At 52.2% G+C, this 24,271-nt stretch overlaps 10 protein-coding genes across 10 annotated transcripts; 5 read left to right on the top strand and 5 right to left on the bottom strand.

The window, feature by feature from the left end:
• Nucleotides 1-2,396: 2,396 nt before the first annotated feature.
• DACRYDRAFT_109430 (uncharacterized protein) lies at nucleotides 2,397-2,868 on the bottom strand (the record flags this gene model as incomplete). Its single annotated transcript, XM_040768876.1, has 3 exons — nucleotides 2,397-2,496; nucleotides 2,547-2,766; nucleotides 2,814-2,868. 3 exons carry the CDS (start codon nucleotides 2,866-2,868, stop codon nucleotides 2,397-2,399), a joined length of 375 nt encoding a protein of 124 aa, XP_040626903.1.
• Nucleotides 2,869-2,904: 36 nt separating this feature from the next.
• On the bottom strand, nucleotides 2,905-3,132 carry DACRYDRAFT_36742 (uncharacterized protein; the record flags this gene model as incomplete). Its single annotated transcript, XM_040774415.1, has 1 exon — nucleotides 2,905-3,132. A coding segment is annotated over one exon (228 nt), but the record flags the coding sequence as incomplete, so codon positions are not given.
• Nucleotides 3,133-5,285: 2,153 nt separating this feature from the next.
• DACRYDRAFT_90072 (P-loop containing nucleoside triphosphate hydrolase protein) lies at nucleotides 5,286-6,727 on the top strand (the record flags this gene model as incomplete). Its single annotated transcript, XM_040776943.1, has 9 exons — nucleotides 5,286-5,356; nucleotides 5,409-5,520; nucleotides 5,570-5,676; nucleotides 5,730-5,831; nucleotides 5,888-6,083; nucleotides 6,135-6,427; nucleotides 6,475-6,508; nucleotides 6,564-6,650; nucleotides 6,698-6,727. The coding sequence occupies 9 exons, from the start codon at nucleotides 5,286-5,288 to the stop codon at nucleotides 6,725-6,727; spliced, it is 1,032 nt and encodes a 343-aa protein (XP_040626901.1).
• A 153-nt stretch (nucleotides 6,728-6,880) lies between these two features.
• Nucleotides 6,881-8,614, bottom strand: DACRYDRAFT_109428 (MFS general substrate transporter; the record flags this gene model as incomplete). The annotated part of the gene is made up of 5 exons (XM_040768875.1): nucleotides 6,881-7,173; nucleotides 7,229-7,670; nucleotides 7,723-7,981; nucleotides 8,048-8,244; nucleotides 8,297-8,614. The coding sequence occupies 5 exons, from the start codon at nucleotides 8,612-8,614 to the stop codon at nucleotides 6,881-6,883; spliced, it is 1,509 nt and encodes a 502-aa protein (XP_040626900.1).
• Nucleotides 8,615-8,994: 380 nt separating this feature from the next.
• Nucleotides 8,995-9,865, top strand: DACRYDRAFT_109427 (uncharacterized protein; the record flags this gene model as incomplete). Its single annotated transcript, XM_040768874.1, has 2 exons — nucleotides 8,995-9,156; nucleotides 9,227-9,865. The coding sequence occupies 2 exons, from the start codon at nucleotides 8,995-8,997 to the stop codon at nucleotides 9,863-9,865; spliced, it is 801 nt and encodes a 266-aa protein (XP_040626899.1).
• Nucleotides 9,866-9,987: 122 nt separating this feature from the next.
• On the bottom strand, nucleotides 9,988-11,667 carry DACRYDRAFT_101098 (uncharacterized protein; the record flags this gene model as incomplete). The annotated part of the gene is made up of 2 exons (XM_040767520.1): nucleotides 9,988-11,489; nucleotides 11,538-11,667. The coding sequence occupies 2 exons, from the start codon at nucleotides 11,665-11,667 to the stop codon at nucleotides 9,988-9,990; spliced, it is 1,632 nt and encodes a 543-aa protein (XP_040626898.1).
• A 454-nt stretch (nucleotides 11,668-12,121) lies between these two features.
• Nucleotides 12,122-13,587, top strand: DACRYDRAFT_117608 (NADP-binding protein; the record flags this gene model as incomplete). Its single annotated transcript, XM_040770419.1, has 5 exons — nucleotides 12,122-12,141; nucleotides 12,197-12,246; nucleotides 12,299-12,630; nucleotides 12,688-12,912; nucleotides 12,979-13,587. 5 exons carry the CDS (start codon nucleotides 12,122-12,124, stop codon nucleotides 13,585-13,587), a joined length of 1,236 nt encoding a protein of 411 aa, XP_040626897.1.
• A 1,678-nt stretch (nucleotides 13,588-15,265) lies between these two features.
• On the top strand, nucleotides 15,266-18,603 carry DACRYDRAFT_117607 (uncharacterized protein; the record flags this gene model as incomplete). Its single annotated transcript, XM_040770418.1, has 4 exons — nucleotides 15,266-15,746; nucleotides 15,797-16,159; nucleotides 16,208-17,684; nucleotides 17,734-18,603. The coding sequence occupies 4 exons, from the start codon at nucleotides 15,266-15,268 to the stop codon at nucleotides 18,545-18,547; spliced, it is 3,135 nt and encodes a 1,044-aa protein (XP_040626896.1). The 3' UTR covers nucleotides 18,548-18,603.
• A 222-nt stretch (nucleotides 18,604-18,825) lies between these two features.
• On the bottom strand, nucleotides 18,826-19,829 carry DACRYDRAFT_55300 (uncharacterized protein; the record flags this gene model as incomplete). The annotated part of the gene is made up of 2 exons (XM_040775311.1): nucleotides 18,826-19,381; nucleotides 19,441-19,829. 2 exons carry the CDS (start codon nucleotides 19,827-19,829, stop codon nucleotides 18,826-18,828), a joined length of 945 nt encoding a protein of 314 aa, XP_040626895.1.
• A 231-nt stretch (nucleotides 19,830-20,060) lies between these two features.
• DACRYDRAFT_81624 (ANTH-domain-containing protein) lies at nucleotides 20,061-23,774 on the top strand. The gene is made up of 6 exons (XM_040776521.1): nucleotides 20,061-20,114; nucleotides 20,166-20,620; nucleotides 20,671-20,809; nucleotides 20,860-21,643; nucleotides 21,690-22,410; nucleotides 22,471-23,774. The coding sequence occupies exons 1-6, from the start codon at nucleotides 20,110-20,112 to the stop codon at nucleotides 23,694-23,696; spliced, it is 3,330 nt and encodes a 1,109-aa protein (XP_040626894.1). The 5' UTR covers nucleotides 20,061-20,109; the 3' UTR covers nucleotides 23,697-23,774.
• Nucleotides 23,775-24,271: the final 497 nt, after the last annotated feature.

The raw sequence follows: 24,271 nt of genomic DNA, 5'->3' as shown, positions 1-24,271 counted from the left end.
GCTGTGCATGGCTGTGCATGACTCATATGACCTCATCTGGTCATATGACCTGATCACCTGACTAGGCTGAGTAAGCAAGATGTTCTAGCAGGTTCCACCACAGAGGTATAAATATAAGGCCTACTCTGCCTGGGGACTGTCTCTTCAGACTTGGTCTCTTAGGATCATCCACAGGTACCTATACTGTAGATAGGTCTTAGTCATCAGGTCTACTCCACTTCCTTGTTGCCTGCTTAGACTCTTGGCACTCTTAGGTGAGCAGACTTAGTCAGCCTGTGTTGCCCTAACACATTGGTAGGCATGGTCGTGTGAAGCATCAAGAAACAAATTGAGATGGGAGTGGGAACAAGATTCCCAGGAGGTAGTGGGAGGGGGTTCTGCCAACCCCCCATGCCTACCACAGGTCCCATCAAGACAGTCATGGCAGGAGTATGGGAGGGATGGGCCGGGATCATCAGTGCACTTGAGATTGAGACTGAGGGAATGTTGGACGGCATGACCAAGTTGGTGTTTGAGGGAGGGGAGGGAGCAAGAGCTTGAGCTTGTCATTGTCTGTATCGAGGAAGTCCATCACTTGTGCTGAGTGAAGGGTTTTGAAGTGTTTTTGAGGAGCCACCTTGTTGTAAGTTGTTGTGCATTGTTGATGAGTATTGTGAGTTCAGATGGGAGATGGTGGTAAAGACAAGAGATGGGGGGGATGCAGATGCAGATTTCTTGGAGATAAATTCCCCCTGAACCCCCACCATGCACCACTTAAACAAAGCCTCACCATCTAGACCCCCACAAATGAGCCCTCCAATCTCACACATTATTCGAATTTATCTATGCTCTTCTGCCTAGTACCTTGTTAGTTAGAACTTGTTATTTTAGCTAGTACACAAATTTTGTATTCTAGATAGCTGTATGTCTTGTAATGATGAGTTTTAGACTCAACCTTAGTGTTTTGTGCAGCTCAGCACAATAATTCCTTTGATTTCCTAGTGTGGGGACTTACAACACAACTGGACAATAACACTTCAAGTTCATGATTTATTTTAAAAACAGTACCTAGTTTTCAATCTAGTATTTAATGAATTTTTGAATTAGTTTTACTCACCGGCTCTCACATTCTTTTCGAAAATCTAGTTTTAGATCAGTGCCCCACCAGATGAGTCATTGCCCTCACTGCTCATTTGGCAGATCCTTGATTGTTCATGTGCCCTAGATCAATGGGGCTGCATTCTGTGCATGGGAGTCTCAGGTGTCTTGTCTCAAGATATATTTTGGCCTGGGTACACCTACCAGATTAGGTCATGGCCTAGCTCTCATTCTACAAGAGCTACTAGGTAGGGAACCCTGGTTTATCAAGTAGATGTCATTTATAGAAATGAGAATCTATGCATAGGATTACATTAATCAGTCATTACAAGCCCTCAGTCCATATTCAAGTAACTAAAATGTAAGGTTATTGAGAGCATGGGTGATGTGCTCAAAGGTCTCTGTGCTGTTGTTGTCTGCATCTGTGTCGCCAACATTGTACAAGTCTGCTTCCTTGGCAAATGCTTCTTGTTTCATTGATCTTGCCTGCTCAATTTCTGCTTTGGTTTCTTCTGCCTGTGATGGGCTTGGGCCATGAACTGGGGGGCTAGAAGCTTGTTTGCTGATCAATGTATCACCAGAGAACCCCAGCAGCAAGAAGATATTGATGATCCATGCAGCAATCATGCAATTGATTAGCTTGCAATAGGCTAGACGTTCTCACATCTCTGCAGCTAGCAACACATCACCTGAGCTTTGGACGGCCTTGATTTTTGGCAGCATGTCAGTCAGGTCAATGTGTATTGCAGTCCACACTCACCAAATCTCTACATCAAGTTGTCAAAGTTCCTCCATAGCACAGCAGACAAGGAGCCATTGGACCAGGGTGGCTCAAATCTCTGGCTTTACCCACTCACACTCATGCACATCATCTTGAGAATACTGCAGGAGTGAGAAGTCAGAAAGCCAGGAGTAGGCAAGGACTTCTTGCAGCATGAGTATAGGTCAGTGGACATGGGCAGTGAGCTCATTGTACTTGTTGAGGGCAGTTCAAATCATGTTGCTTCTTCTTTGTAGTGCCTCTCCCAGTGTGCAACGCATCTTGTAGCCTAGGTTGCAATCAGTTCACAAGAGTACTTGAGGATGTACTGGGACAGACCTGTTCCCCAGAGATCTAGCTTTTCAAGCTCAAAAAGTCATTGAACCACCAATGATTTTAATGAATCCAAGGCCTTGTTATACTCTCAGAAGTTCAGGTTGATCTGGGTCTGCTGCCACTTGGCACACTCTGGAGACCAGCGAGATATCCATAGTAGATGCTTGTATTCAACTGCTAGTTTCTCCAAGCACTCAATCATATTGATTGCTGCAATGTATCCTCATTGAAGTGCCCATTGACACATGTTGTTAGAACCTGAGTACCAGGTTTCTGGTGTAGTGTTGATGAACCCATCAAATCCAAGCTCAGCAAGCCTTGATCTAGGAACTGTGTTAGCAACATGTCAAGAGAGCCAATGAAACAGACTCACTTAGCTGCTGCTAGACTTTGCAACATCTCAAGGTAGTTGAAGGTGAGTACATCCTCTTCTGGTTCTGTGACAAGGCAGGAGAAGTATTCCTCTTCCTCACAGATGTATCGAGAGAAGTCTTCATCAGTCAGATTTTGCTGTTGCTGGAACTTGATGACCAGCAGCTGCATGGTTGGGAAGATATGCAGAGCTTGGCAGTAGTTCTCACACAAAAAGTCAGCTGGATCTGTATCAGCAAATAGCAAGAGCCAAGGAGGAATCACTTACCTAGTCCAGCTTGCCTGTCCTCATCCCATCTAGTCCAGAGGAAGTGGAGACTCATGTGACAATGGTATTGCGAGCCATGTCAGAACAAGTGTGCCATCATGTTCTGTTTTGAGAAAATCTGCTCATTGGTTTTGAAGTCTTCTAGTCCAGCAGTGGCAAGAAAATGAGGGTGGAAGCACAGTTGACACTTTTGGTTATGGGCATATCTGTGAAATGCCCCCACAAAGAACCAGAGACTGAGGGCTTCAGCACAAGCACCTAGCATGCTACAAGCAACCATTTTGGAGTGCTCACAGCCAATATTGTAACCCACTGCAACACCTGTGCCGAAGACATCTAGTACCTTGCTCAAACAAGCTACAGAGCATTTTGCCCTAGATTGCAAGTTAGTATAAAGTCTAGATTGGAAAGCAAGAACAGTACAGTACATATAACTCACCAGATTGGATCATATCTGCAGACCACAAGATCATGCCATGTTGACAAGCAACTAAGAAGTTACTCATTGTGTGCAGGCCCTCCATCCAATGTGAATGCTTGTCCTTAGCCTTCCATGTCTTCCACTTGGAGGTGCAGACCTCCCCAGGATTCTCACAGGCAGTTGGTGCACTGCCAGAATGAGAACATGGGGCATCCGGAGTGCTCATGGGTGTGTGCGAGTTATTTGAGATACCAAGAGAACTCACCTTCTTGCTGTGCACTTTCCTGTGTCCATGTTCCTTGTACAGGTCCATGAACTCAGGGGAGAGGACATAGTTGCTGGGAAACTGTTGGAGGTCTTGATATCCGGCAGCAAGGAATCGTTTGCTTGAATTATTGCCATCCACTGCCACAAGTTTACTATGCTGCAAAGAGGGCTTGTCATGTAGCTAGAGAGAGTCAGCATGCACCTAGATCTAATTCACAGAACTCACTTGATACTCACAAGCACTGCATGAGTTGAGCAAGCACCAATTAGGGGCATCATAACCAAAGCCCGCCTTCACTAGCCCTTTGATGTACATGATCATCTCGACCCATGCATCATATGCTTGACACAGCTGGATTTGAAAGTAGTGTTGATATGGGTGCTGCTCTCCAGTCAATCCGTGAGCAACCAAGAAAAAAGGAAACTCTACTCACTCAATGTAAATCACACAAGATATGAGCAAAGGCCTCATGTGACACATAGGCTCAAATACAACAGTGGTGGAGGACTTCCAGTACATCCAGCGAGATTGCAACATGAGGGATAGCAGGGGTACATGGCATGAATCCCTGCTCGACCAAGTGTGCAATAAGATCTTCTCCATCATTTGAGCAGTGAGACTGACAGTGCTCAACACCTACAGACAGCCAGTAAGATGACATGAATTGGATTTGTGGAATGCAGCATCATGACTTACTCTTCCAAGTCACAATTTGCAACTAAACTAAGTCCATGTTTTGATTCTCCTCACTCATCAACTCATTATTATCCACCAAGCCTACTGCACCCCCACCATGTCGCCAACTCATGAATGCACATTTGATTGAAGGTACAAGGTGCTGCCAATGACTTGCCATGAAGGCGAGTTGCTCTGCATAACAGCCTTGTCCTCTAGCATATCCTGAACCATGGTGGGATGCCCTAGATAGGCATAATCAGAACTCAAAACCTTTGCAGGAATGGGTGGTCATACTGATGTTGGTTTCATAATGCATGCAACCCACGCTGACTGTTCATCTGTCTCCCACTCATCCCCAGTGTCCTCATCCCTCTCTCCTTGTCCGAAGGGGATTGCACTGGGAATCCCCACATCAACAGTGCCTCATCCATCATTGAGTTGGCCCCACCATAGCTTTCCATGAGGTACTGGAATGCTTGTGTGTCATCAGGCACTGGTGATCCAAGTAGGTCAGTGTGGATTGTGAACCCAGGGAGAACATGCATACCACTTCACTGCAAACTCACTTCTTCTTTTAGCTGTTCCTTGTACGTGTAGATGGCCTTGTAGTTTAAGGTCTCTTGCTTTGCCAAGGTAATATGAGGGGCAAGGCCATGTTGGTACTCCTTCCTCACATTGATGTGGTGTTTTTGCCTTCAAGTGGCACTATCCTTGAAGTCAACAATCCAGAAGGCTCTAGAGGTTGATGCATGGTTGTGGGGAATGGTCGATGGGGAGGAGAAAGTGTTCTTTTGAGAGACAGGCATTAGTTCAAAAAGGAATAGCAAGGACTAGTACCAGTTTATCCCTAGGGTGTACATTGCGTGATGCACGTGTTTCTCTAGTCACGTGCACTAGGTCTTGCTGGTCTAGGTTGCCTCCGAAGGGGGCAGACCAAGACCCAAGGGTTCTGTCCAGATTGGGTGGTAGTAGGGCTGGATGAGCTGGATCGCGGGGTCTTTGCGGGAACAAGCGATTCCGTGGCGGGGCTACATTGCGCCCCGTTCACGGGTTTGTGCACGGGGGCCCGAGGTACGGGTGCCCCGAGCATTCCCTTCTTGACAAGATGTCCAGTTCGAGCAAGGGGAAGGAAGTGGCCAATGGAAAAGCAACAGAGCCTGGATATGAGATGCCTTGGTGTGTATATGTTTTTAGAAGAATGATTTGCTGTTCTGACACGTTTGTGCAGGGTGGAGAAGTACCGACCAAGAGTTCTGGACGATGTCGTGGGCAACACGGATACCATTGACAGACTGAAGGTCATCGCAAGAGACGGCAATTGTCCACATATCATAATATCGGTCGGGCGATCATTCTAAATTGTCGGATTCCATTGAATACCGTGTGCAGGGAATGCCGGGCATTGGCAAAACAACCAGCATACACTGTCTCGCACATGCATTATTGGGTGACGCATACAAGGAAGGGGTCCTTGAGCTGAACGCATCGGATGAGCGGTACGTTACGACTGGCTCATGGAATTTGCTTTCAACTGAATGTAAGCTCTTAGTGGTATCGATGTTGTTCGAAATAAGATCAAAACGTTTGCACAAAAGAAGGTCACCCTTCCACCTGGCCGACACAAGATTATCATCCTTGACGAAGCTGATAGGTGAGAACTGCATGCCCTATTCTCATTCGAAGATTCGGGATAATGACTTTCCTCAGCATGACAGCAGGCGCACAGCAAGCACTACGACGGACAATGGAGATCTACTCAAACACAACGCGATTCGCATTGGCTTGCAATCAATCCAACAAGATTATCGAACCGATACAGAGTCGGTGTGCCATTCTACGATACTCAAAGCTGAGAGATCAGGAGGTGTTGAAGCGATTACTTGAGATATGCGAGGCGGAGAAAGTGCGATTGCCATATTATGATCTTTGATCTGAACCGCTAACCTTCACCAAGGTAAAATACAATGATGAAGGCCTGACCGCCCTCATCTTCACGGCAGAAGGCGACATGCGCCAAGCGATCAACAACATTCAGTCAACGTGGTCCGGGTTTGGCTTCGTGAATGGCGACAATGTCTTCAAGGTGTGCGATCAACCGCATCCTGTGCTCATACAAGCGATGCTCCGCAGTTGCCACAAGGGCGATGTTCAGGGCACGATGGACAAGCTAGATGAGCTATGGGGTCAGGGTTACAGCGCGGTGGATATTGTGGTGACTCTGTTCAGGGTTACTAAGACGTTCAATGAGTGAGTTCGTAGCTTTGGTGTGGCAACCCGATTGACAGCGATGATAGGCTCCAGGAATATTCGAAGTTGGAGTATATCAGGGTGCGCATTTCCTTCAACCCCGTCTATTGACGCATTTGATTCGTCCTGTCTATAGGAGATTGGATGGACTCACATGCGAGTACTCGAAGGCGTGGGAACGAAGATGCAGCTTGCTGGGTTGGTGGCGAGGTTGTGTAAGATGGTGCGCGCTTCATTCCGTATATGTACGTCTTCTAACGCGCCTTGTAGAATATGAAGCCGGAGTTATTCAAGTTGTGATAATCTTCGACCCCTGCGAGAGATTATCCCTCCTGCACATGTACTTTCTGAGCCTTTATGGGGATGTCCGTTCTAGCAGCTTGACTAGTTCTACACGCATGCAATACACCTCAATTGCAACATCCACTTAGAACACCAGTAACCGTCTGGCAATTACTGTGCCTCCTCCCTCTGTGTCTCCTCATCTGCTTTCTTCTTCGGCCTTCCCTCTGCCTGCTCCGGAAGCCACTTTAATAGGACAATGAACCCAAAGGCGGTCACAATAAGCATCGCGAATCCCAACTCGCCCCAGAGAATCTGTCGTTCCACTCCTATCGCATAGACCGTATTGTACGTCGCGGGTGCGACAGCACGCACTGCCGACTGTAGGGAGAGGGCGACGCCGTTGAGCGTCCCGTGCGCAAGTGGGTTCGGGGAGATGTCGTTCAGCGCTAGCTGGACGGCGGCTGCGTTAACATCGGTGAGCATGGACAGTCATAGGGAAAAAAAAATGAGACGTACTGAAGGCCATGCTCACCCCAGAGCTGGTTATAATGATCATTGGCATTATTACCCAGAACGCGGTCCACTGGCCGTGCCGAAGGAGAATGTTCATCAAAGGCAGCGCCATGAATGTGATCGGCCATGCGCAGGCGCATAACCGGAGCAGCTTACCCGTGCCGATGCGGTTCACGAGCGGAGGAAAGACGAGAAGCAGCCAGATGGCTTGGGATATCCCAGCGATGGCGAGGTAGAGCGATATCTGAGGAGGGGTGAAGTTGTACCCGCCCAGCTCGATAGGAGTGTAGAAGAACACGGGGCACATGGCGGTGAAGGCTACGCCCAGGAGGAGGGCGTATTCGAAGATGCATAGGACGGGGATCACACCGGGGCCAGAGACGACTTCGCGCATTGATGGAGGGGTGAGCACGATCGCATGGTGGTCTTTCTGCAGCTTGCGTGTCTGCACGATCGAATCAGCTCCAGTGCTGATGGGGTAGGATAGGATATCGCACCTCCTTCAGCCAAATCAGGTTGATCACTGCTGCAACAGCTGCCAATCCGCCAGAAATGAGGCATGGGAGAAGATATGGATATTCCCGGAGTAACCACGATCCGCCAAACACTGCTGGCAACTGGGTTGCAGGCTTGGAGAGCCCCCCACCGATGACGGGTCCAAGGAAAATACCAATGTTGCCTGCGAAGGCGAAGAAGCTGAACGCGCGCGCTTGGGTCTTCTGTGTCGAATTCTCTGTAATCATCGTCCGAACGGTGCTGTGCATTACAAAATCCTCGGTAAGTGCCTCTGATTAGTGTAGAAAGGAGGGGAGTGGAGCGTACACGATCGTTCCCGCGAAGATGCCAGCAACGGAGCGAAGGGCGATCATTTGCCATACGCTCTTCGAGAGACCGAACAAGACGCTGGCGACGGCGACACCGGATAGGGAGGCAATGAGCACGGGTTTCCGGCCGTATTTGTCCGAAGCACGACCCCAGAAGAGCATGAATACTGTCTGAGTCAGAGAGAAACAACTTTCCTGTACCGCGGATTATCAATTGTGGAGGCCCCGAGACAGAAGGTAGACGTACGATCCACCCGCTCCAGAAACCGACCTCGGCGTCAGGCACGCTGCCGCTCTCGTGGATCATCTCGCTCACAAAGGGGAATATGCTGAAGAACGCGACGGGCTCAACAAGTCGAGCAAAGCAGAGGAGGAACATCTGCCAGAGCGGCAGAGGGCGATCCTCGTCATCTTCTGCAGGGGAGGGAGGGTCGACATCGGGCGGTCCGTCGACTAAGGTAGAAGCATCGGAGGTTGTGAGGGCGGTCGGAGGTGAGGAATCGCGTTCAGTAGAAGATAAGAGGGGAGTGCGCTCGCTATGGATGGTAGCAGCGGAGGCGGTCATCCTGGGGGGCAGTGGTGGTCGTCAGCAAGGAGCAAGATGCTCTGCCGAAGTGAGTTATATTTACCTCGTGGAACTTCTCAACCTGGAGAAGATGCGCCAAAATGATTGAGGGCAGTGAGAATGACTGGGTGTTTGATATTGAAATCAAATCCTTCTCAATTCCGAGAATAGCGTGGTCGTAATAATCACGGCATCTCACTCCCGATTCGCCCAAGAACGCAGGGAGCGCCCGTACAGCCACCGGGCGCTTCCTAACCCTCGGCCCATAAAAAAACCCTGAGCCCACGCGCGCTAGGTCACGTGTCCAACAAAGACACGCCACTCAATTCTGTCCTCTGAACGTGACGCGCTTCTTCCTGTGCTGAAGCTGCAAGCCGAAAATGTCACGACCCCACCGCCGACCACCGCAGTCCTCAGCCAATGAAGCATACCGCCGCGCGCTACTACTTCCTGTCCAGCCATGGAAAAAGGAATGGGTAACACCCGTAGGAGGCAGCCCGGGATTGAAGCTGATGAAATGGGTAAAGAGTGATGAGAAGCTTGTACGTTCTTCACATGTTCTCATTATATTCAGCCGATAGTCTGACACGTACTTCTCTTGTCTTATGACAGCAATGGAGTGATGACGAAGATGACACTGCCCTAGAACAAGCGCTCGGAGCTGCAGCGGATCATGGCGTGGCTGGGGAAGGGGCGGATGAAGCCGGCTCATCAGAAGACGAGGAGTCGCGCGAACCTGACGAGGGTGACTCGACGCCCATCGATGGTGGTAGCTTTCCCGCCTCAGGGATACAGACTCCTAAGGAAATTAGGCCCCATCCCCTGAGGAAAGAGCTAAAGCCAGAAACGGAGGAGGAAGAGGAGGAGGAAGGTGAGGAGCCGGAGGAAGGGGAAGAAGCAGAGGCGGACGACGAGGAAGAGCCTGAAAAGGATGAGAAGCAGGGTGCAGAGGTAGAGGAAGGCGAAGAAGGCGAAGGGGAGGAAGACGCGGATCTGAACGTCCCTCAGACTGACGGCGACTATGACGCCACCTCTGGGCCCGGGTTCCCCCACGAAGAAGGCACAGACGACATGATGGGTGAAGGCTACGACGGACAGCCGTATGGGCATATGACGCTTGAGCAAATTGCGGAGGTGGGATTGATGGAGGGTGAGGAGGTCGTCAACCACGAAGGGGGGATCGAGGAGGCGTCAGGGCAACAACCGTTAGGACTCGTGAACGCCGATAATCCGGATGAGTCGTACGTGTAGCGTCATGTTGTTGTATGATACATCGTCCCATGTGCACACATAATGTATGATAATGGTACGCGATCCGTTGTATACATTTTCTATCATGTTAAATGAGTAAACCATGTGGCGCCGTGATAATGCTAGAAGTCATCCATATCCAGTTGCGATTCTCCCTTCCATCCGTCAGGCTCCTCCTGCCAGTCCCCTTCGTCTTCTTCTTCCTCCCACTCTCCAGCGCCAAACACCTCTTGTTCCACGCTCCCCTTTCTCCTCGGGTCAAAAATCCGCTGTATGACTCGTTCTTCCTGTTCACGATTCTTCACAGGCGAGTCCAAGTCGAGCAGGTCGAACATATCCGTGGGCAGCCTTACCGTGAGCTCTTCATCCGCTTCCTCTGCGATTGCTGAATCCTGTGAGAGCGCAGGAGCGGGGCGGAAGACGTCAAAGTCCCAGATCTCATCCTCTTCGTCTTCAGGTCCTCCACGGGGACGGCGGCGCGCCTGCATACCGCCCCAACGTGAATAGGGGATCTCTCTGATTTGGATTTCGGAGTCACTTGATGACATGTTTTCCTCAATTTCATCCTTCTGTGTTTTCTTGCCCTTCTTTGGTTTTTTTCGAGCTTTAATTTTCGAAGCTGTCGTGGTAGCGGGGGGGGAGGGTGGGATAAGTCCTGCAGACATAGGTTTCGACGATCCAGGTTCTGGAGAAGTCGGGCGTTTGAGAGAGGTCGACGGTTGGGGGGGTTCCGAAGGCTGCTTTGAGTTTTCTCGGCTTGAGGAAGGGCCGGTGAACGAGACAGTGCGCTTTGAGAATAGACCTTTCCCTTTACTTTCCTGCTTCATAGGTGACTCGAAGATAGATTTGAAGCGTTTTGGCGCGTCCGTCTTTTTCGGCGTGGGACCGAACTCGTCAACGTCCATCATCTCTTCTTCCGTGACAGATCGTTCCATTTCCTCGACTTCGCTGCTGGGCACTTTGACATTTACGAGATTGTTCAGTCGACGGCGCTTGTCCGACTTGACAGGTGTGAAGTCTTCCTCTCCCGCGAGACGTTTCCGAGCCTTGGTCCGGGGGGTATCAGCAGTCTTACTAGCCTGGATTAATGCTCGCAGCTTGGCGGGGGATGCAGCTGATACGTATTTCGAGGGCGTGAGAGCCACGTTGGGTTCGACATCTGTCAGGACAATGGGTGCAGATGAGGGCTTGAGTATGGACTTGGATGGAGAAGGAGGCAATTCAGGAGGAGTAGCGCTCATAAACAAAGACTTTTTCAGTGTACCGCCAGACAGATTGTTAGCCGGAGATGAACCAGTCAGCTTGGCGAATAGAGCAGTGGTCGGAGTAGTTTGTTTATCATCGGCGGCGAATGGATTCTGGTCCGTAAAGAGGATGCCCAGTTTTGGTTTGACAGGAGACCGTCCAATAGACGGACCCCCTTTGCGCGGTGAGCGGAAGGGGTTGAATGACTCCTCGGCATTCCCGATGCTTTCTACCGTGGTCGAGCTTGATGCGGTTGGGGACGGGCGATTCGAAGGGCGTTCTATTGGTTTCTTATTTTGTTTGACCCCGACTTGCGATGCGGCCGAGGACGACGTTCCCGGCCTTGATCGCGCTTTGTTGTACGTTTTGTACTTGGTGTCTACGGACGCGTCAATAGTTGCTATCATGTACGTCGCGACTCACGTACCGATGGCCGGAACTTTCTTGATATCATCCCTCGTTGGCTCCCGTCCCTTTCTCGCTTTGAATTCGCGTTCCCAAGCCTTCAAATCCGACCGCAGTTGAGCCAAATCGATAGCGATGGCGTTGCCGTCCATCGTGTACACTCGTGTCGCCAGTAGACGCGTCAAGGACGCGCCTCTCTTCTCAGGTCAGGGCTCACGTTGTAATTACAAAGCAAATGCCTCCGTCCTTGTTTCCACGGGAGCAATCATCCGGCGCCTCTGAAAAGGAAGGACATCCAGGGTTTCTTTTGTTCAGAAGCGTGCAAATCGCGTGGAGTTTGTTTGACCGGAGTTTTCTGCACAATGAAAACGGTAGAAGCCTCCCGCGGCCCCTATATACTCGGGTGAAGTTAACCGCCTAGTACTGCCCGCCTTTGTTACTCTCCCCTTCCTCATTCGCATTGCTCTCCTCCTTCACTGGTCCCCAGCAGCTCCTCCAACAGCACTCTCGTTCAACTTGTGGTGGACAGTGTCAATATTCAAAGTTTCGACTTGAAGCTGGCATTACAGAAACGCCTTTGTAGAAACAGAAACAGCAGCTTCTGAGATGAAGGTTCTAGTTCTTGGGTGCGTTCATAGGGCTCAGACTTCCTGAGAAGGATCACTGATTCGATCCTCACAGCGGAACTGGTTACGTTGGATATGGGGTGGCTTGCGCGTTCTCGAGAGCCGGTAATGCATATCACCATTCTTCATCGATTGATGTTGATTGTGGATTGCACAGGTCATGAGACAGCTGCCACTTATCGGAACGAATCCGGGTCTGCAGATCTTGCTGTAGCAGAGATTGCACCAGTCCCTTGGCGCACTTGGGATTCATGTCTCAACAGCTTCGACGTCATCGTCGACTGTATGGACTCTGCTGATACCTCCATCATGTGTATCAACCGTATCGCAACATGCAGTGTCTCACCAGAGTCAGGCAGGCGGAATCACCCCGTCGCTTACATATATACCAGCGGCATCTGGGTCCATGGAGCTAGTGAGCCACAAGGGAAAATGGGTTTGACGATAGTAGATGAGCGGAACGGGGACATGTCCCGTGTGCCAGCATGGGTATGTTTATTGTCTTCCATCCTATCGTATCAGGCATGCTGAAGAACATGTGCACAGTATCAGGAGAAGGTCAACGTCGAAGCGTTGATTCTCAACAAACATGAGTTGATGCCAATCATTGTTAGACCGGGTCTCGTCTACGGCCAGACCATGGGAATGTTGAACAAGCTATTCAAGAGCGCTTGGTATGGAAAGATTACATGCCCGGAAAATTACCAATCCCGATGGTCGACAATTCATCTTGATGATCTGGCTAATCTCTATGTCAACATCGCGGAAGCGGTTCGTCATCATCACAATTTTGAACCTAGCAGATTCTAACTCTTTCTTGAGGCTCCAATTTGCAAGGGACTGTGCTTCGATGCTTGCAACTTGTCCTCAGAGTCCGCGGAAGATGTGATCAGGGCGCTGAGCAGGGCATCGGGATGCAACGAGCTCGCCTTCACCCAAGAGAAGAGCCTGGAGAACTATGCCTTGTCGACATCAATGGTAACGCGTCCGTCGCTCGCAAGATCTATTGTTGGCTGGCAACCGAGGAAGATGGCCTTGACGGACGGGATGGAGCTGTATTGGATGAGCTGGATATTGACAACCGGTATCCACCGGGACCAGGCAGCGCTTCCGATACCCGAACAAGCGAAAGCCCCGTTGTGCGCCGAACCACACGCGCATTCTCATCTCCATCCGGCACCGATCCCCCAGCCACAAATGCAGATCAACACCCCATCTCCTGTGCCATCTCATCCTGAACCAACTACGCCACAGTTCGTGCAACAGCCCCCGCTTCACCCCGCACCTCCTCCGCAGCCCTTTATCCAGCAGAACGCGCCAGTTCACCCACAACTTCAGTATCAAGCTCAGCAGATAGCCGTGCAAGCAGCCCAATCACAGGAGCGGCCTCCTATATCATTTCCGGACATCCCAGTAAACGACCTTGCTACACTGCACAGACAATAGGGCCTCGTCTGCTTCCAGCAAACATTCAATCGGATCTCGGAGAAACTGGTCAGGGACTTGCAAGCTCAGCAGGGCGTGAATGCCCTTTCATTCGGGGATCTGCAACGCTACGCCAACTCGCACGTGGTGGCGCAGATGAAGTTACATGCCCAAGCTCTGCAAATGCGTCCCCCATCCCCTGCAGCTTCTTACCCCACCCCGCAATCTGTCGCATCGCCGTAGGATCCCGAGCTTGATATTCAAACTGCTGGACATCAGAAAGCTATCAATACTTGGTGTTCTGCTGGTTAGTGACGCCTGTCCATTACTGTATCTCTTCCATTTGTCTTGACAACTTGATTGCTTTCTTTCTCTTTCTTTTGCACTTACGTTCCTTTATGCAATGCATGTATATCTCCGGACACTCTAGGTAGAACATGCAGAACATGCATACGATGCAGCACTTTGTATGGCATACAATACGCAATGAGGAGCTGTTGTGTTACCTGATCGCGGGTGTTATGTGCCTATCAAAGGGTTTCGACGCGTCAAGCCAACAACCACGTCTCTTCCTCGTCATCTTCCGAAGCACATTTTCGCGTGTTACGCCCATATAAGACTCGGTACAACATATATAAATAATGCCAGCTAGAATGCGTCAAGCTTCTCAGGGGTCATCCAATAGCGACGGGTCCGAGCCTAGGTAAGCAGAGCGCATATATGCAGCCTGTCAGAAAGGTCGCTGAGCCAGGATCATGCAGCGACCTCCAGGACATGATCAAGGTGTACAAAAGTACGGTTATGAGATCGACATCCTTTCATGAAATGCTGACTTTCGTCAGAGTCTCGAGATGAGAAAAAGACCCAACGAGAGAAAGAACTTTTGAAGGCGATGGAGAAGACTAAAGCGGATTATGTGAGTGCGCGAGAGGCGCATATATGCTATATCCTGACGCATATACCGAGGTGAACCAAACGGAACAGATCAAGGAGAAAGCCAAGCAAGACATGCGAGCTGTTCTCCGCTTTCAGTAGGTCTTGAACTGATCTCGATACCTCAGGTCGGAAATATATGCCACATTCCGAGAGAAGGACGCCGAGCTTACAGAAAACATCCACAAGATTTGGATGAAGGTCTTTGAGACACACAACACAGTCCAGGTGTGTCATACCTTTCAAACGCAATGTCTATGTCAATCGAGATGGCCTCCAGTTGCACACCAATGAAGCTGCCGAGCTCCACGCCAACGCTGTCCCGGACATGAGCGCCGGGCTTCAGAAGATAGAATATACTATCAAGGAGGCTCTTCAAGGCAAGTGTGCTTGAAATATCCCGGATGAACATAGAATGACTTGTGCCAGGAGAAGACGCCCTCATCGGAAAGATGGCGGCATAAGACGTCGGCCGCTGACAGTGATCATTCAAGTGCTTTCCATGAGAGGGGCGCCTTCGTGTTAACTAGTATGGCGTTATACTTAGCAAGCAGTAGTGAAGGATCGCCGCTTGTAGAATGGCTTCACATGTTGAGGCACAGCAAATTACGTAAATCACGTTCCTGGTCGTCCTTTGGAGTGACGTGCCACACAAGGGATCCCCACCCCTCCCACCGCCCACATCGACGTCCACCACGAGCTCATCGTCTACCGCATCGAACTCGACACCAAATGAAGTCGTGTACATCCATTTTGTAGCCCAACTATGCGGTCCGACATCTCAGACGCGCCAAGTCCAGACCTGCCATCAGCAGCGTCCAATTCATCGACCGTCTCGTCTTCCGGACGGCGGGATCGTGTCTCGTCATCTCCGGCAGCTCATCATCTGCACTTCGCCTCCGATGTCCACCCATCACCATCCTCGTCTTCACGTCTCTTGCAACCTAGCGGGCCCCACTCGACGGGTCGTCGCACACCACAGCCTCATCTACCCTCACAAAGGCGGACATCCCGTCCGATCTCCGCCGACCCCTTATCGAGCCCACATGATCGGCGAGCAAGTCTGGCGGCCAGTGCATATACTACTGCACCAAGCAGTGTAACTGCTAGGCGCACCAGCATGGCGAGACTGCGAAATGCGCGACCGGTGAAGAAGGAGGACGCGGAGGTGTGGGAGTTTGGGGAGAACAGTTTAAACCCGGGGCTGACCGCAAGTGCGAGCTCACGAAAGGGACCGGGTGGTACCGGTGAGTAATCCAAACGTGAATAGTTCACAAAATGACTGAAGATAATAAAGAGAATGAGCAGCTCCAGCAGCGACTTGCTCGAATCGATATGGATTTGGTCATGCAAGCTTTACAGGAGCAGTCTCCTCCACCTAGACAGGACTTTGGCATCTCTACTTCGACTGCGCCTCTCAACCCTCCTCCTCCTCCTGCTGTTGGAACCCGGCGCTCCTCCTCGTTTGCTACTTCGTCCTCCCCTCTGCGAGTCGAGGACCTGCGGCTGCACTCAGGATCGCCCGATTCTTCCAGAGCTGAAAGTGGGAAGGAGAGGGGTAGGATCATGCGCATTCTGAGCGGAACAAAGAAAGGAAGAGAAAAGATGACTCCGGAAGAAGAGGAAGTACGCATACGGGCTGAAGAGATGCAGCGCATCGGTATGTGAATTCATGTTAGACCATTTCCTGATCTGACGCGACAGGAAGAACGAATACGACATATACACTCCACACTCACGCATTCTACCCAATCCCGAGCCGAATCTGCTAAGATGCAATTCGAGGCTCGCTATTCTTATCTTCTTTCTGCACCACCGCACCATGGCGGGAGGCCACCCACATTCCTTGACGTTGTAAAGTGGAAGCGATCCGTGCGGGACATTGGAAGGCTAAAACGGCGACACGAAAGCCGCGTTGCACTCTCGAGAGGACAGTCGCTCAGTCGAGTAAACACGACTGATTCTGCTGGAGAGCTAGGCGTCAAGAGCATAACAAGTTCACCGAGTAACATCGATTCCCGACGCGGCTCTTTCAACATGTCCTCTCAGTCTGCAATTCCCCAGTCGGTCTCATCAGAAATGGCATCACATTGGGCCGAACAGCTCATTATGGCTAAGCATCGTCGCAAACGCTCTGTATTGAGCGGAAGCAGCACTGCTCTGGCCTGGGACTCTGCTGGAATGATCGGCAAGTCTAGCGATTGGGATTTCACAGCCCAGGATATCATGGAATTCCTTGCGTGTTCCGGAACTGTGGAGCCCTTCGTCCCCCCGGTAGGACACGAGCGCGACGTCCGTTCCAGCGAAGAACGCGAATCTATGGAGTTGGAGAAGATTTTGCGAAGAACGGTCGGAGTACCTGGGCAGGACAAGTCGGCCCCGCCCAGTGTTATCTCCATTACGAGCGCGGACGATTCAGCTGCGGAAAACCATATCGGTCCGATGGGGAGAGGCCGACCAGTACACCTCAATGTGGTTCCTCCAACGCATGGCAAGAGGCAACTTAGTCTGGTGACCGAAGATGAACCGGAGAGTCCAACTGATGCCACCTTCCGGGCAGAAAAGCGACGAGATTTGTTGCTATCTGCGCCAGAGTCTCCGGTCAGTGGAAGGGAAGATCAGTCCCCTTCTCGGTCCCCGAGGTTTCACCGGTCACACTCCATCGCCATGGGTAGGGGCGGCAGTATCAGCCAAGCGTTTGGCAACTTCCTCAACCTTTCTGGGAGCGTTGCTGGGAGCCAGGAGGCATTTGGCGCTGCGCCGTCTGGGGTGGCGAGTAGCAAGCAGAGTATCACTGGCAAGCGATGGGCACCTGTTCGGCTGCGGCTGAGCTTGGAGGAAACGAGGGACAAGAGTCCCGACGGCAGCGCGAGCGAACACTTGCTCAGCGCTGTCAACAGTGATAACGATGTCGGGTCCGGAACTGATTTACCGTGGAGGCGTGGCCGGGGAACTAAGACGAAGCGGAAACTGCCCTCTCTCAAATTTAATAGGCGTGCGCTTGCAGCCGGGGCGGAGAATTCGCCGCTGGACAGCGCGCTGAGCTTAGCTACTCCTGGACCGATCCAGGAGTCGGCGAAGATCGTCTTGCCTAATGTGCCGGGATTTGAGAAGGAGGAAGAAGAAGAACCGGAGGAGTCTGTGGATTCGGAGGAAGAGGCTGCTGAATATGAGCGCAAGAGCAGGTACGGCCGTGTACTTCAATCACGTGGTCTCAGGCTGATATTGACAAAGGATTTTGAACAATGTCCAATTGCAAGTATCAAGGATGGACAATGTCCTAGCTTCGGCTCGAATCAAGCACCTCGCGCAAGAGTTACTGGACATGCGCGCCCAAACGCTAACGATGCACACCGGGGCTCCAGTCGCGCTTCCTCCTCTTCCAGATAATCTTCCCTCGGCTCCCATGCCTTCCCCTAGACCTCGCCCTCAAGACCTATCAGTAGTAAGAAACCTATCGGAGGCCGCCGGAGGCCCGCACGTCCTCACTTCACCCCGCACCGGTCTACCACGGACGATCAGCGAGCCCCTTCCCACCTCCGACGCGGAGGAGTCTTCCTCCATTCCTCGTGTCCGGCCCATACCCCCTTCCCGTTCTGCCTCCCTCCCCCAGTCTGACGAGCCCAACGTCGACCCTCTGCCGCATATCCAATCCACATTGGAGCACCTCACCCACCAATGGCAAGAAATAGACACGCGACTCGACGCGCTCTTCTCCCTCCAACAATCTGCTTTCCAGACCCATGCACGGATGCAGACCGCAGTCGAAGCCTCCCAAGCCCAGTATTTCTCCGAACTCCAAGTAATGAACAGGCTCGACGACAGGATCCACGCGCTTAAAACGCGTCACGTTGGCAACTCGTGGTTCTTCACCATTCTCGCCGCGCTTGCTGAAGTCCTGCTCTTTGTCGTCTGGTTCGTGGCAAAGATCATACAGCTCGTGTTTTTCCGCATTCCCAAGTGGGCATACAAGGCCGTGGTGAAACTGTTCGTGTTTCTGTGGTGGCTGATCCGTTGGGTGCTCTTCTTGGACTACTTGTGGCCTTGACTTTGTCCTTCTAATCTCAGCATATACCCTAATATCGCACTGTACCACCTGCAATCTACCCTTTCTTCTTTCCTTTTCATTAGGCACGCAGCACTCCGAGCACAAATGGGAATAAAGAGTTGTGGTAAGATAATACATTGGCTCTTCCTTTCCCCCCTTGTAGCTTCCTCGGCCTGAGCAAGGTCTATGGCCTCCATTTCTTCCCTTTGCCCGAAACGCGCCCTTTTGACATCAACGCCCAGAACATCGCCGCCGTAGCAGCGCTCAACGAGAACCTATCACAACCCATCAGTCCCACTCAAGTTCACCCAATCAGGGACGCACCAAGTAGCCGCATAAACCGCATGCTGGTTCCTCATCTCCACCTTCGCCTTCCGTCCCACCGGTTCCCCCCTGGCAAGTTTCTCAGCCACAAGCCCCAAGTGGCCCTCGTACACTTCGTCCACCAGTACCGGCTGTGCCGATTCTCCCATCCGCTCGGAGAGGAGGGGAAGGTCGACCCAGTAGTACACTCCCTTTTCGGGCTCGTTTTCCGGGACGAACGTCCCTCGGGTCGAGGACTGCCTAAGGAGGCCCTCGATAGTCACCTCCCCCCCTGTGCGCTCCAAAGCTAAGGGGGACCCAGCGTACTTCGGCCCTCCAGGGCAAAAGTCCTTAGGCACAAAACCCCTATTTATGAAGATCGTGCTCCCCCCCGGACGCGCAAGGGGGGTGATCGCGTGATACCCGTGGACGCCGTCGTACGTCCGCGGGCCGACGTATATCGTTTGACTGGGGAGGTAGGTTCCTTGTGCAAGAACGCGGCGGTACTGAAATTCTGGGAGTTTGTCGACGCTGGGGGTTGTCAGCTGTCTGGCGAGGATGACGGGAGAGGAAGGAAGGGAGAGACGTACTTGATCCTCCCTGGAAGCCATAACGCTTCTCTACCGAGCTTGTCCTCCAACTCGTCTATGAGTGCTAACTTCCATCTGAGCCTATAGACCTGCCAGAACCCGAGGCCCAGAGTGAGGAGAGGGATGATACCGAGTAACATCGCTGCTGGAGAAGAACGTAGTCGGGCTGTGAACGTTGGTTTGCGAGGTGGTGGGGGAGGAGGGGGGATGTAGGAGTTTGACTGGGAGAGGGTGGTGGTGAGGGATGATGAGGAGGACTGGGATGAGCGTGATGAGTGAATTATTACTGTTTGTGGGAGGATGCATTCTGGTTGTCGGTTGTCCCATTGGGGGTCACGTTGTTGTTGTTTATGTGGAGGATAGGAGTACCAGAATACCCAGAAGAACATGCGTCGATGAGGTATATGAGTGTGTCTCACTGCGAGAGATGAAGAACGGACAGTGCGGGTGAGTGTATGCATCGTGTAATGCACCTAAGATGAGTTTATCAAATGTCATTTCCACTTTTGGGAAGTAACGGGATCAGACACGGAGGCAGAATGAGGTTGAAGGAACATTCACGGAAAGGCGGTGCATTGATATGAGGGAAGCGCTCACTGCGCACAGTCGACAACGCTGCTCATACTCTTATATCCAGGCTTGCTTTCCTCCCACTACTAACTAGGGTTAATGTCGTATGTCCTTTCATAGAATCACCCCTTCAATCATTGCTAAACCCTTCACAGATTCTTCGGTCGCAGCCAACGGGAGCCCCAGTCAGACTTCCTCGACGAGAGGGAGTATGACGACTACGGCTCACCAGCAGAGGCACGCGCAACACGCTACGGCGCCGGGACTGCGTCTACCGTGCACTACCCCACACGCCCGGTGGATAAGGACAAGGCCGAAGCAGAGCTGGCGATCACGATCAAGAAAGCGACCAATGGGGATGAGACCGCCCCAAAGCAAAAGCACGTACGGAGGTGTATCGTCTATACTTGGGACTACCATTCGTCTCAGAGCCTGTGGGCGGGACTCAGAGTACAACCAATCTTATCGGATGAGGTGCAGACGTTTAAGAGCCTTATCCTGGTGCATAAAGTCCTCCAGGAAGGGCATCCGATCGTTTTGAAAGAAGCGCAGAACCAGACTGGCTGGCTGGAGACGTGTGCCCGGACAGTGGGGAACGATGGGCAGAAAGGTGCGTGTGCATACTTGTGTGTCGTTCTAGAACTTAGTTCATATGCGCAGGCTATGGAAGCCTCATTCGCGCATATGTGTCTTTCATCCTCGCCAAGCTGAGGTTCCACCGCGTCCACCCGGACTTTAACGGGCTCTTCGAGTACGAAGAGTACATCTCCCTGAAGGGGATTGACGACCCTAACGAAGGGTATGCCCTCTGTCCTCCCTCCTCCGTCCTTCCCCGCTGACTCCACGCAGGTACGAAACGATCACCGACCTGATGAACCTGCAGGACCAGATCGAGAATTTCCAAAAGCTGATCTTCTCCCATTTCCGCGGTTCGACAAACAACGAGTGCAGGATCAGCGCCCTCGTCCCTCTTGTCAAGGAGTCCTATGGCATATACAGATTCATCACCTCCATGTTGCGTGCTATGCATCGCCGCACGGGCGATATGGAGGCCCTGGAACCCCTGAGGCAGAGGTACAACGCGCAGCATTATGCGTTACGCAAGTTCTACTACGAGTGCAGTAACCTCAAGTACCTCACTGGGCTCATAAACGTCCCCAAGCTGGGGCAAGAACCGCCTAACCTGATGGACAGCGGAGTTGCACCCGATCTCCCTGCGCGGCCGAAGGACGCTGGTGCCCCATCCGGGAACGGGTTCGCTGCGCCCAAAAGTCCCCCCGCTGCTCCGAGCCCAGCTCCGGATCAGGCTATGATAGCTGAACAAGCGCGTATGCTGAAAGAGTACGAGGACAAGCAGGCCGCTTTACAACAACAACGGTCAGCCGAAGAGCAGAAGATCAAAGAGCAACAAGCGCGTGAAGCGCGCGAGTTCTCCGAGCGGCAGGCTGAGCAGGCCGAGCGGGAGAAGAGGGAACGGGAGGTGCTGGAGAACCAACAGAGGCAGTGGGCGGAACAGCAGCAGATGTGGGGTCAGCAGCAGGCCGCGCAGAGGGTTAACGAGCTTGAGCGCGAGCTCTTGGGTATGAGAGGCCAGTTTGAGAGGGATCAGATGATGTTGGAGCAGTATGATCGGGTTAGTGCGCTTCGAGGATGACTGACTTGAGCTGATCTTGCGGTAGAGAGTCAAAGCGCTCGAAGGAGAGCTGTCGGTTATTAGCAACAACGCTGGTTCCCAGATCCAGGGCAAGGACGAGCTTATCAAGCAGCTGCAGGACCAGGTCACTCTCTGGCGAAACAAGTACGAAGCCCTGGCCAAGCTCTACTCCCAGCTACGCTCCGAGCACTTGGACATGCTTTCCAAGTTCAAGGCCCTCCAGCTCAAGGCCAACAGTGCCCAGGAAGCAATCGATAAGATGGAACGGATGGAGAGGGATATCAAGGCTAAGAACCTCGAGTTGGCGGATATGATCCGCGAGCGGGATCGGGCGAGGTTCGACCTGGATAGGAGCAAGAGCAGCCAGAAGGAAGAACTGGACCGGATTAGGCGGGAACTTTCATTCGCTAACGAACGGGCTGAGGACGCTTCCCGCACAAAGAGCAGCGAGGTCTCGTCCATGCTCAGCAAGTACAACCGCCAGCTTACGGAGTTGGAGGACTCGCTGCGCGCTAAGCAGATCCAGATCGACGATTTGCTGCATCGGATCGACGAGAAGGATGCAGAGGTCGAGAGGGTGAAACAGGAGAAGGAAGAGGAGATCGCTGTTTTGCAGGAAGGGATCGACCAGCAACTCCAGACTGTCGCGGACGTACAGCAGAATCAGGGCTTGACGGACCAGGCATATACGGCCCAGATCGACACCCTTATTTTGGACAATAGGAAGAAGATGAACGATATTATTGGTGAGTGGGCGTTTGACTGTCTGGGCAGGACACAGGACTAATCACGTGTCATGTGGGCAGACTCGATCCTCCAGGCTTGTGTGCAGAAAGTCGACGATGCGATCTACGAGCTCGAGTCGCCTAGCGGTGCAGGGAACCAGACGACCACGCCCGAGTATACGCTTTCGCTCATCGAGAAAGCCGCGAATAACGCGAGCGAGTTCGCGACCGTCTTCACGCTCTATATCGACGGTGAGCACGGGGGGGACCACGTGGACGTCATCAAGGGCGCGAACGAGTTTGCCCAGAGTCTCGCAGACGTGTTGTTTAACACCAAGGGGGTGACCCGGTTGGTCAATGACGACGACGCTTCGGATAGGATTGTCAATGTTGCCAAGGCTGCTGGGGATATGGGCCTCAGGTTCTTCCTCAATGTCCAGTCTTACAAGCTCGACCTTATGCAGCCTCAAAAGCGCAAGGAAGCGGTTATGTTAAACAACGGCCAAGCGCGGTCGGCACTGCAAAAACTCTCAGAAGCACTCGACGCAATCGTACCCAAGGCCAAGGCCCCGCGGCCCACAAACGGAGACATAGGCGACGTTGTCGAGCAAGAGATGCTGAGCGCGGCGCGGACGATCGAGGCTGCTACCCAGCGTTTGCAGGAACTCATGGCGAGGCCAAAAGACCCGCGGTTCAGCGGGTTCGACGTCCAGGTTCACGACTCGATCCTTTCTGCCGCTATGGCGATCACGAGCGCTATTGGCAGGCTTATCAAGGCTGCTACTGAGTCCCAGCAGGAGATCGTCGCTCAGGGCAGAGGGTCGAGCACGAGCCAGCAGTTCTATAAAAGGAATAACCGGTGGACGGAGGGACTCATCTCTGCTGCCAAGGCGGTCGCGTTTGCTACTAATCTGCTGATCGAGACTGCTGATGGACTGCTCTCGGGCACACACTCGCTCGAGCAGCTTATCGTCGCTTCTAACGAGGTGGCGGCTGCTACTGCCCAGCTTGTCGCCGCTTCTCGCGTCAAGGCATCCCTCATGTCCAAGACGCAAGAACGGCTCGAGCTCGCTGCTCGCGCTGTTACCGAAGCGTGCAAAGCGCTCGTCAAGCAGGTCAAGGCTATCTCCGCTAAGAAGCTGGACGAGGAGTCGGTCGACTACTCCAAGATGGCCGTGCACGAATTCAAGGTCGCTGAGATGGAACAACAGGTCGAGATCCTCAAGCTGGAGAAGGACCTTACTGCCGCTAGGCACAGACTGGGCGCGATGCGCAGAGCGGGATACCATACGGAGGAGACGGATTGAAGGACTGAGGGATTGGGTAATTTGCAATACTTACGACTTTTCTTGATTGTATATCGTTTGGAATGTTATGATATCACCCCGGATGGACAGGTGCTCTTTTCGCCTCGGAATAGTGGTCTGGACACTGTGCCTTAGATAGCAAGTTCTCTCCGCGGCCCATGGTCCGGTTCTTCCTTCATAAACATCTCGTTCTTCTCTCCGTCTGCTGACTCTTATCAGTCGCCTCCACTACAGTTGAAGAGTTTAGCCGCTGATGCTGACCGAATATATGCGCTCGGACCGTGCCCGGATGACTTGAGAGCGTAAGTGACGGAGAAACATTCGGAGATTTGCAATGGGTGCAGCCTAGTTTATTCTGTGCACTGCCGAGTACGGTCAAGTTGTTGTCCGCAAAGGCTGCGGGGCCCCGACCATAAATAAACTTCGACCGGGTCCGGAGATGAGATCGGGAAGATGTCATTTCGGAGTGCGGGCCGATTGGTCCCTTACCTCACTGTTGTGCGAAGTACAACCAAGTTCGTAACCTCGAACACATGCACCATGCCCAATGCCCAATGGATCTATGCCCGTCCTCC

This window comes from Dacryopinax primogenitus (genome assembly GCF_000292625.1).
Source record: "Dacryopinax primogenitus strain DJM-731 SS1 chromosome Unknown DACRYscaffold_14, whole genome shotgun sequence".
In the NCBI taxonomy this organism is placed as follows: Eukaryota; Fungi; Basidiomycota; class Dacrymycetes; order Dacrymycetales; family Dacrymycetaceae; genus Dacryopinax; species Dacryopinax primogenitus.
This window is presented reverse-complemented; position numbering and strand designations above follow the sequence as displayed.

Coding starts and splice junctions, on each gene's coding strand:
- DACRYDRAFT_81624 (XM_040776521.1), top strand. Junction 20,810..20,859: donor ATTGACGACCCTAACGAAGG/GTATGCCCTCTG, acceptor GACTCCACGCAG/GTACGAAACGATCACCGACC. Junction 22,411..22,470: donor GAAGATGAACGATATTATTG/GTGAGTGGGCGT, acceptor TCATGTGGGCAG/ACTCGATCCTCCAGGCTTGT.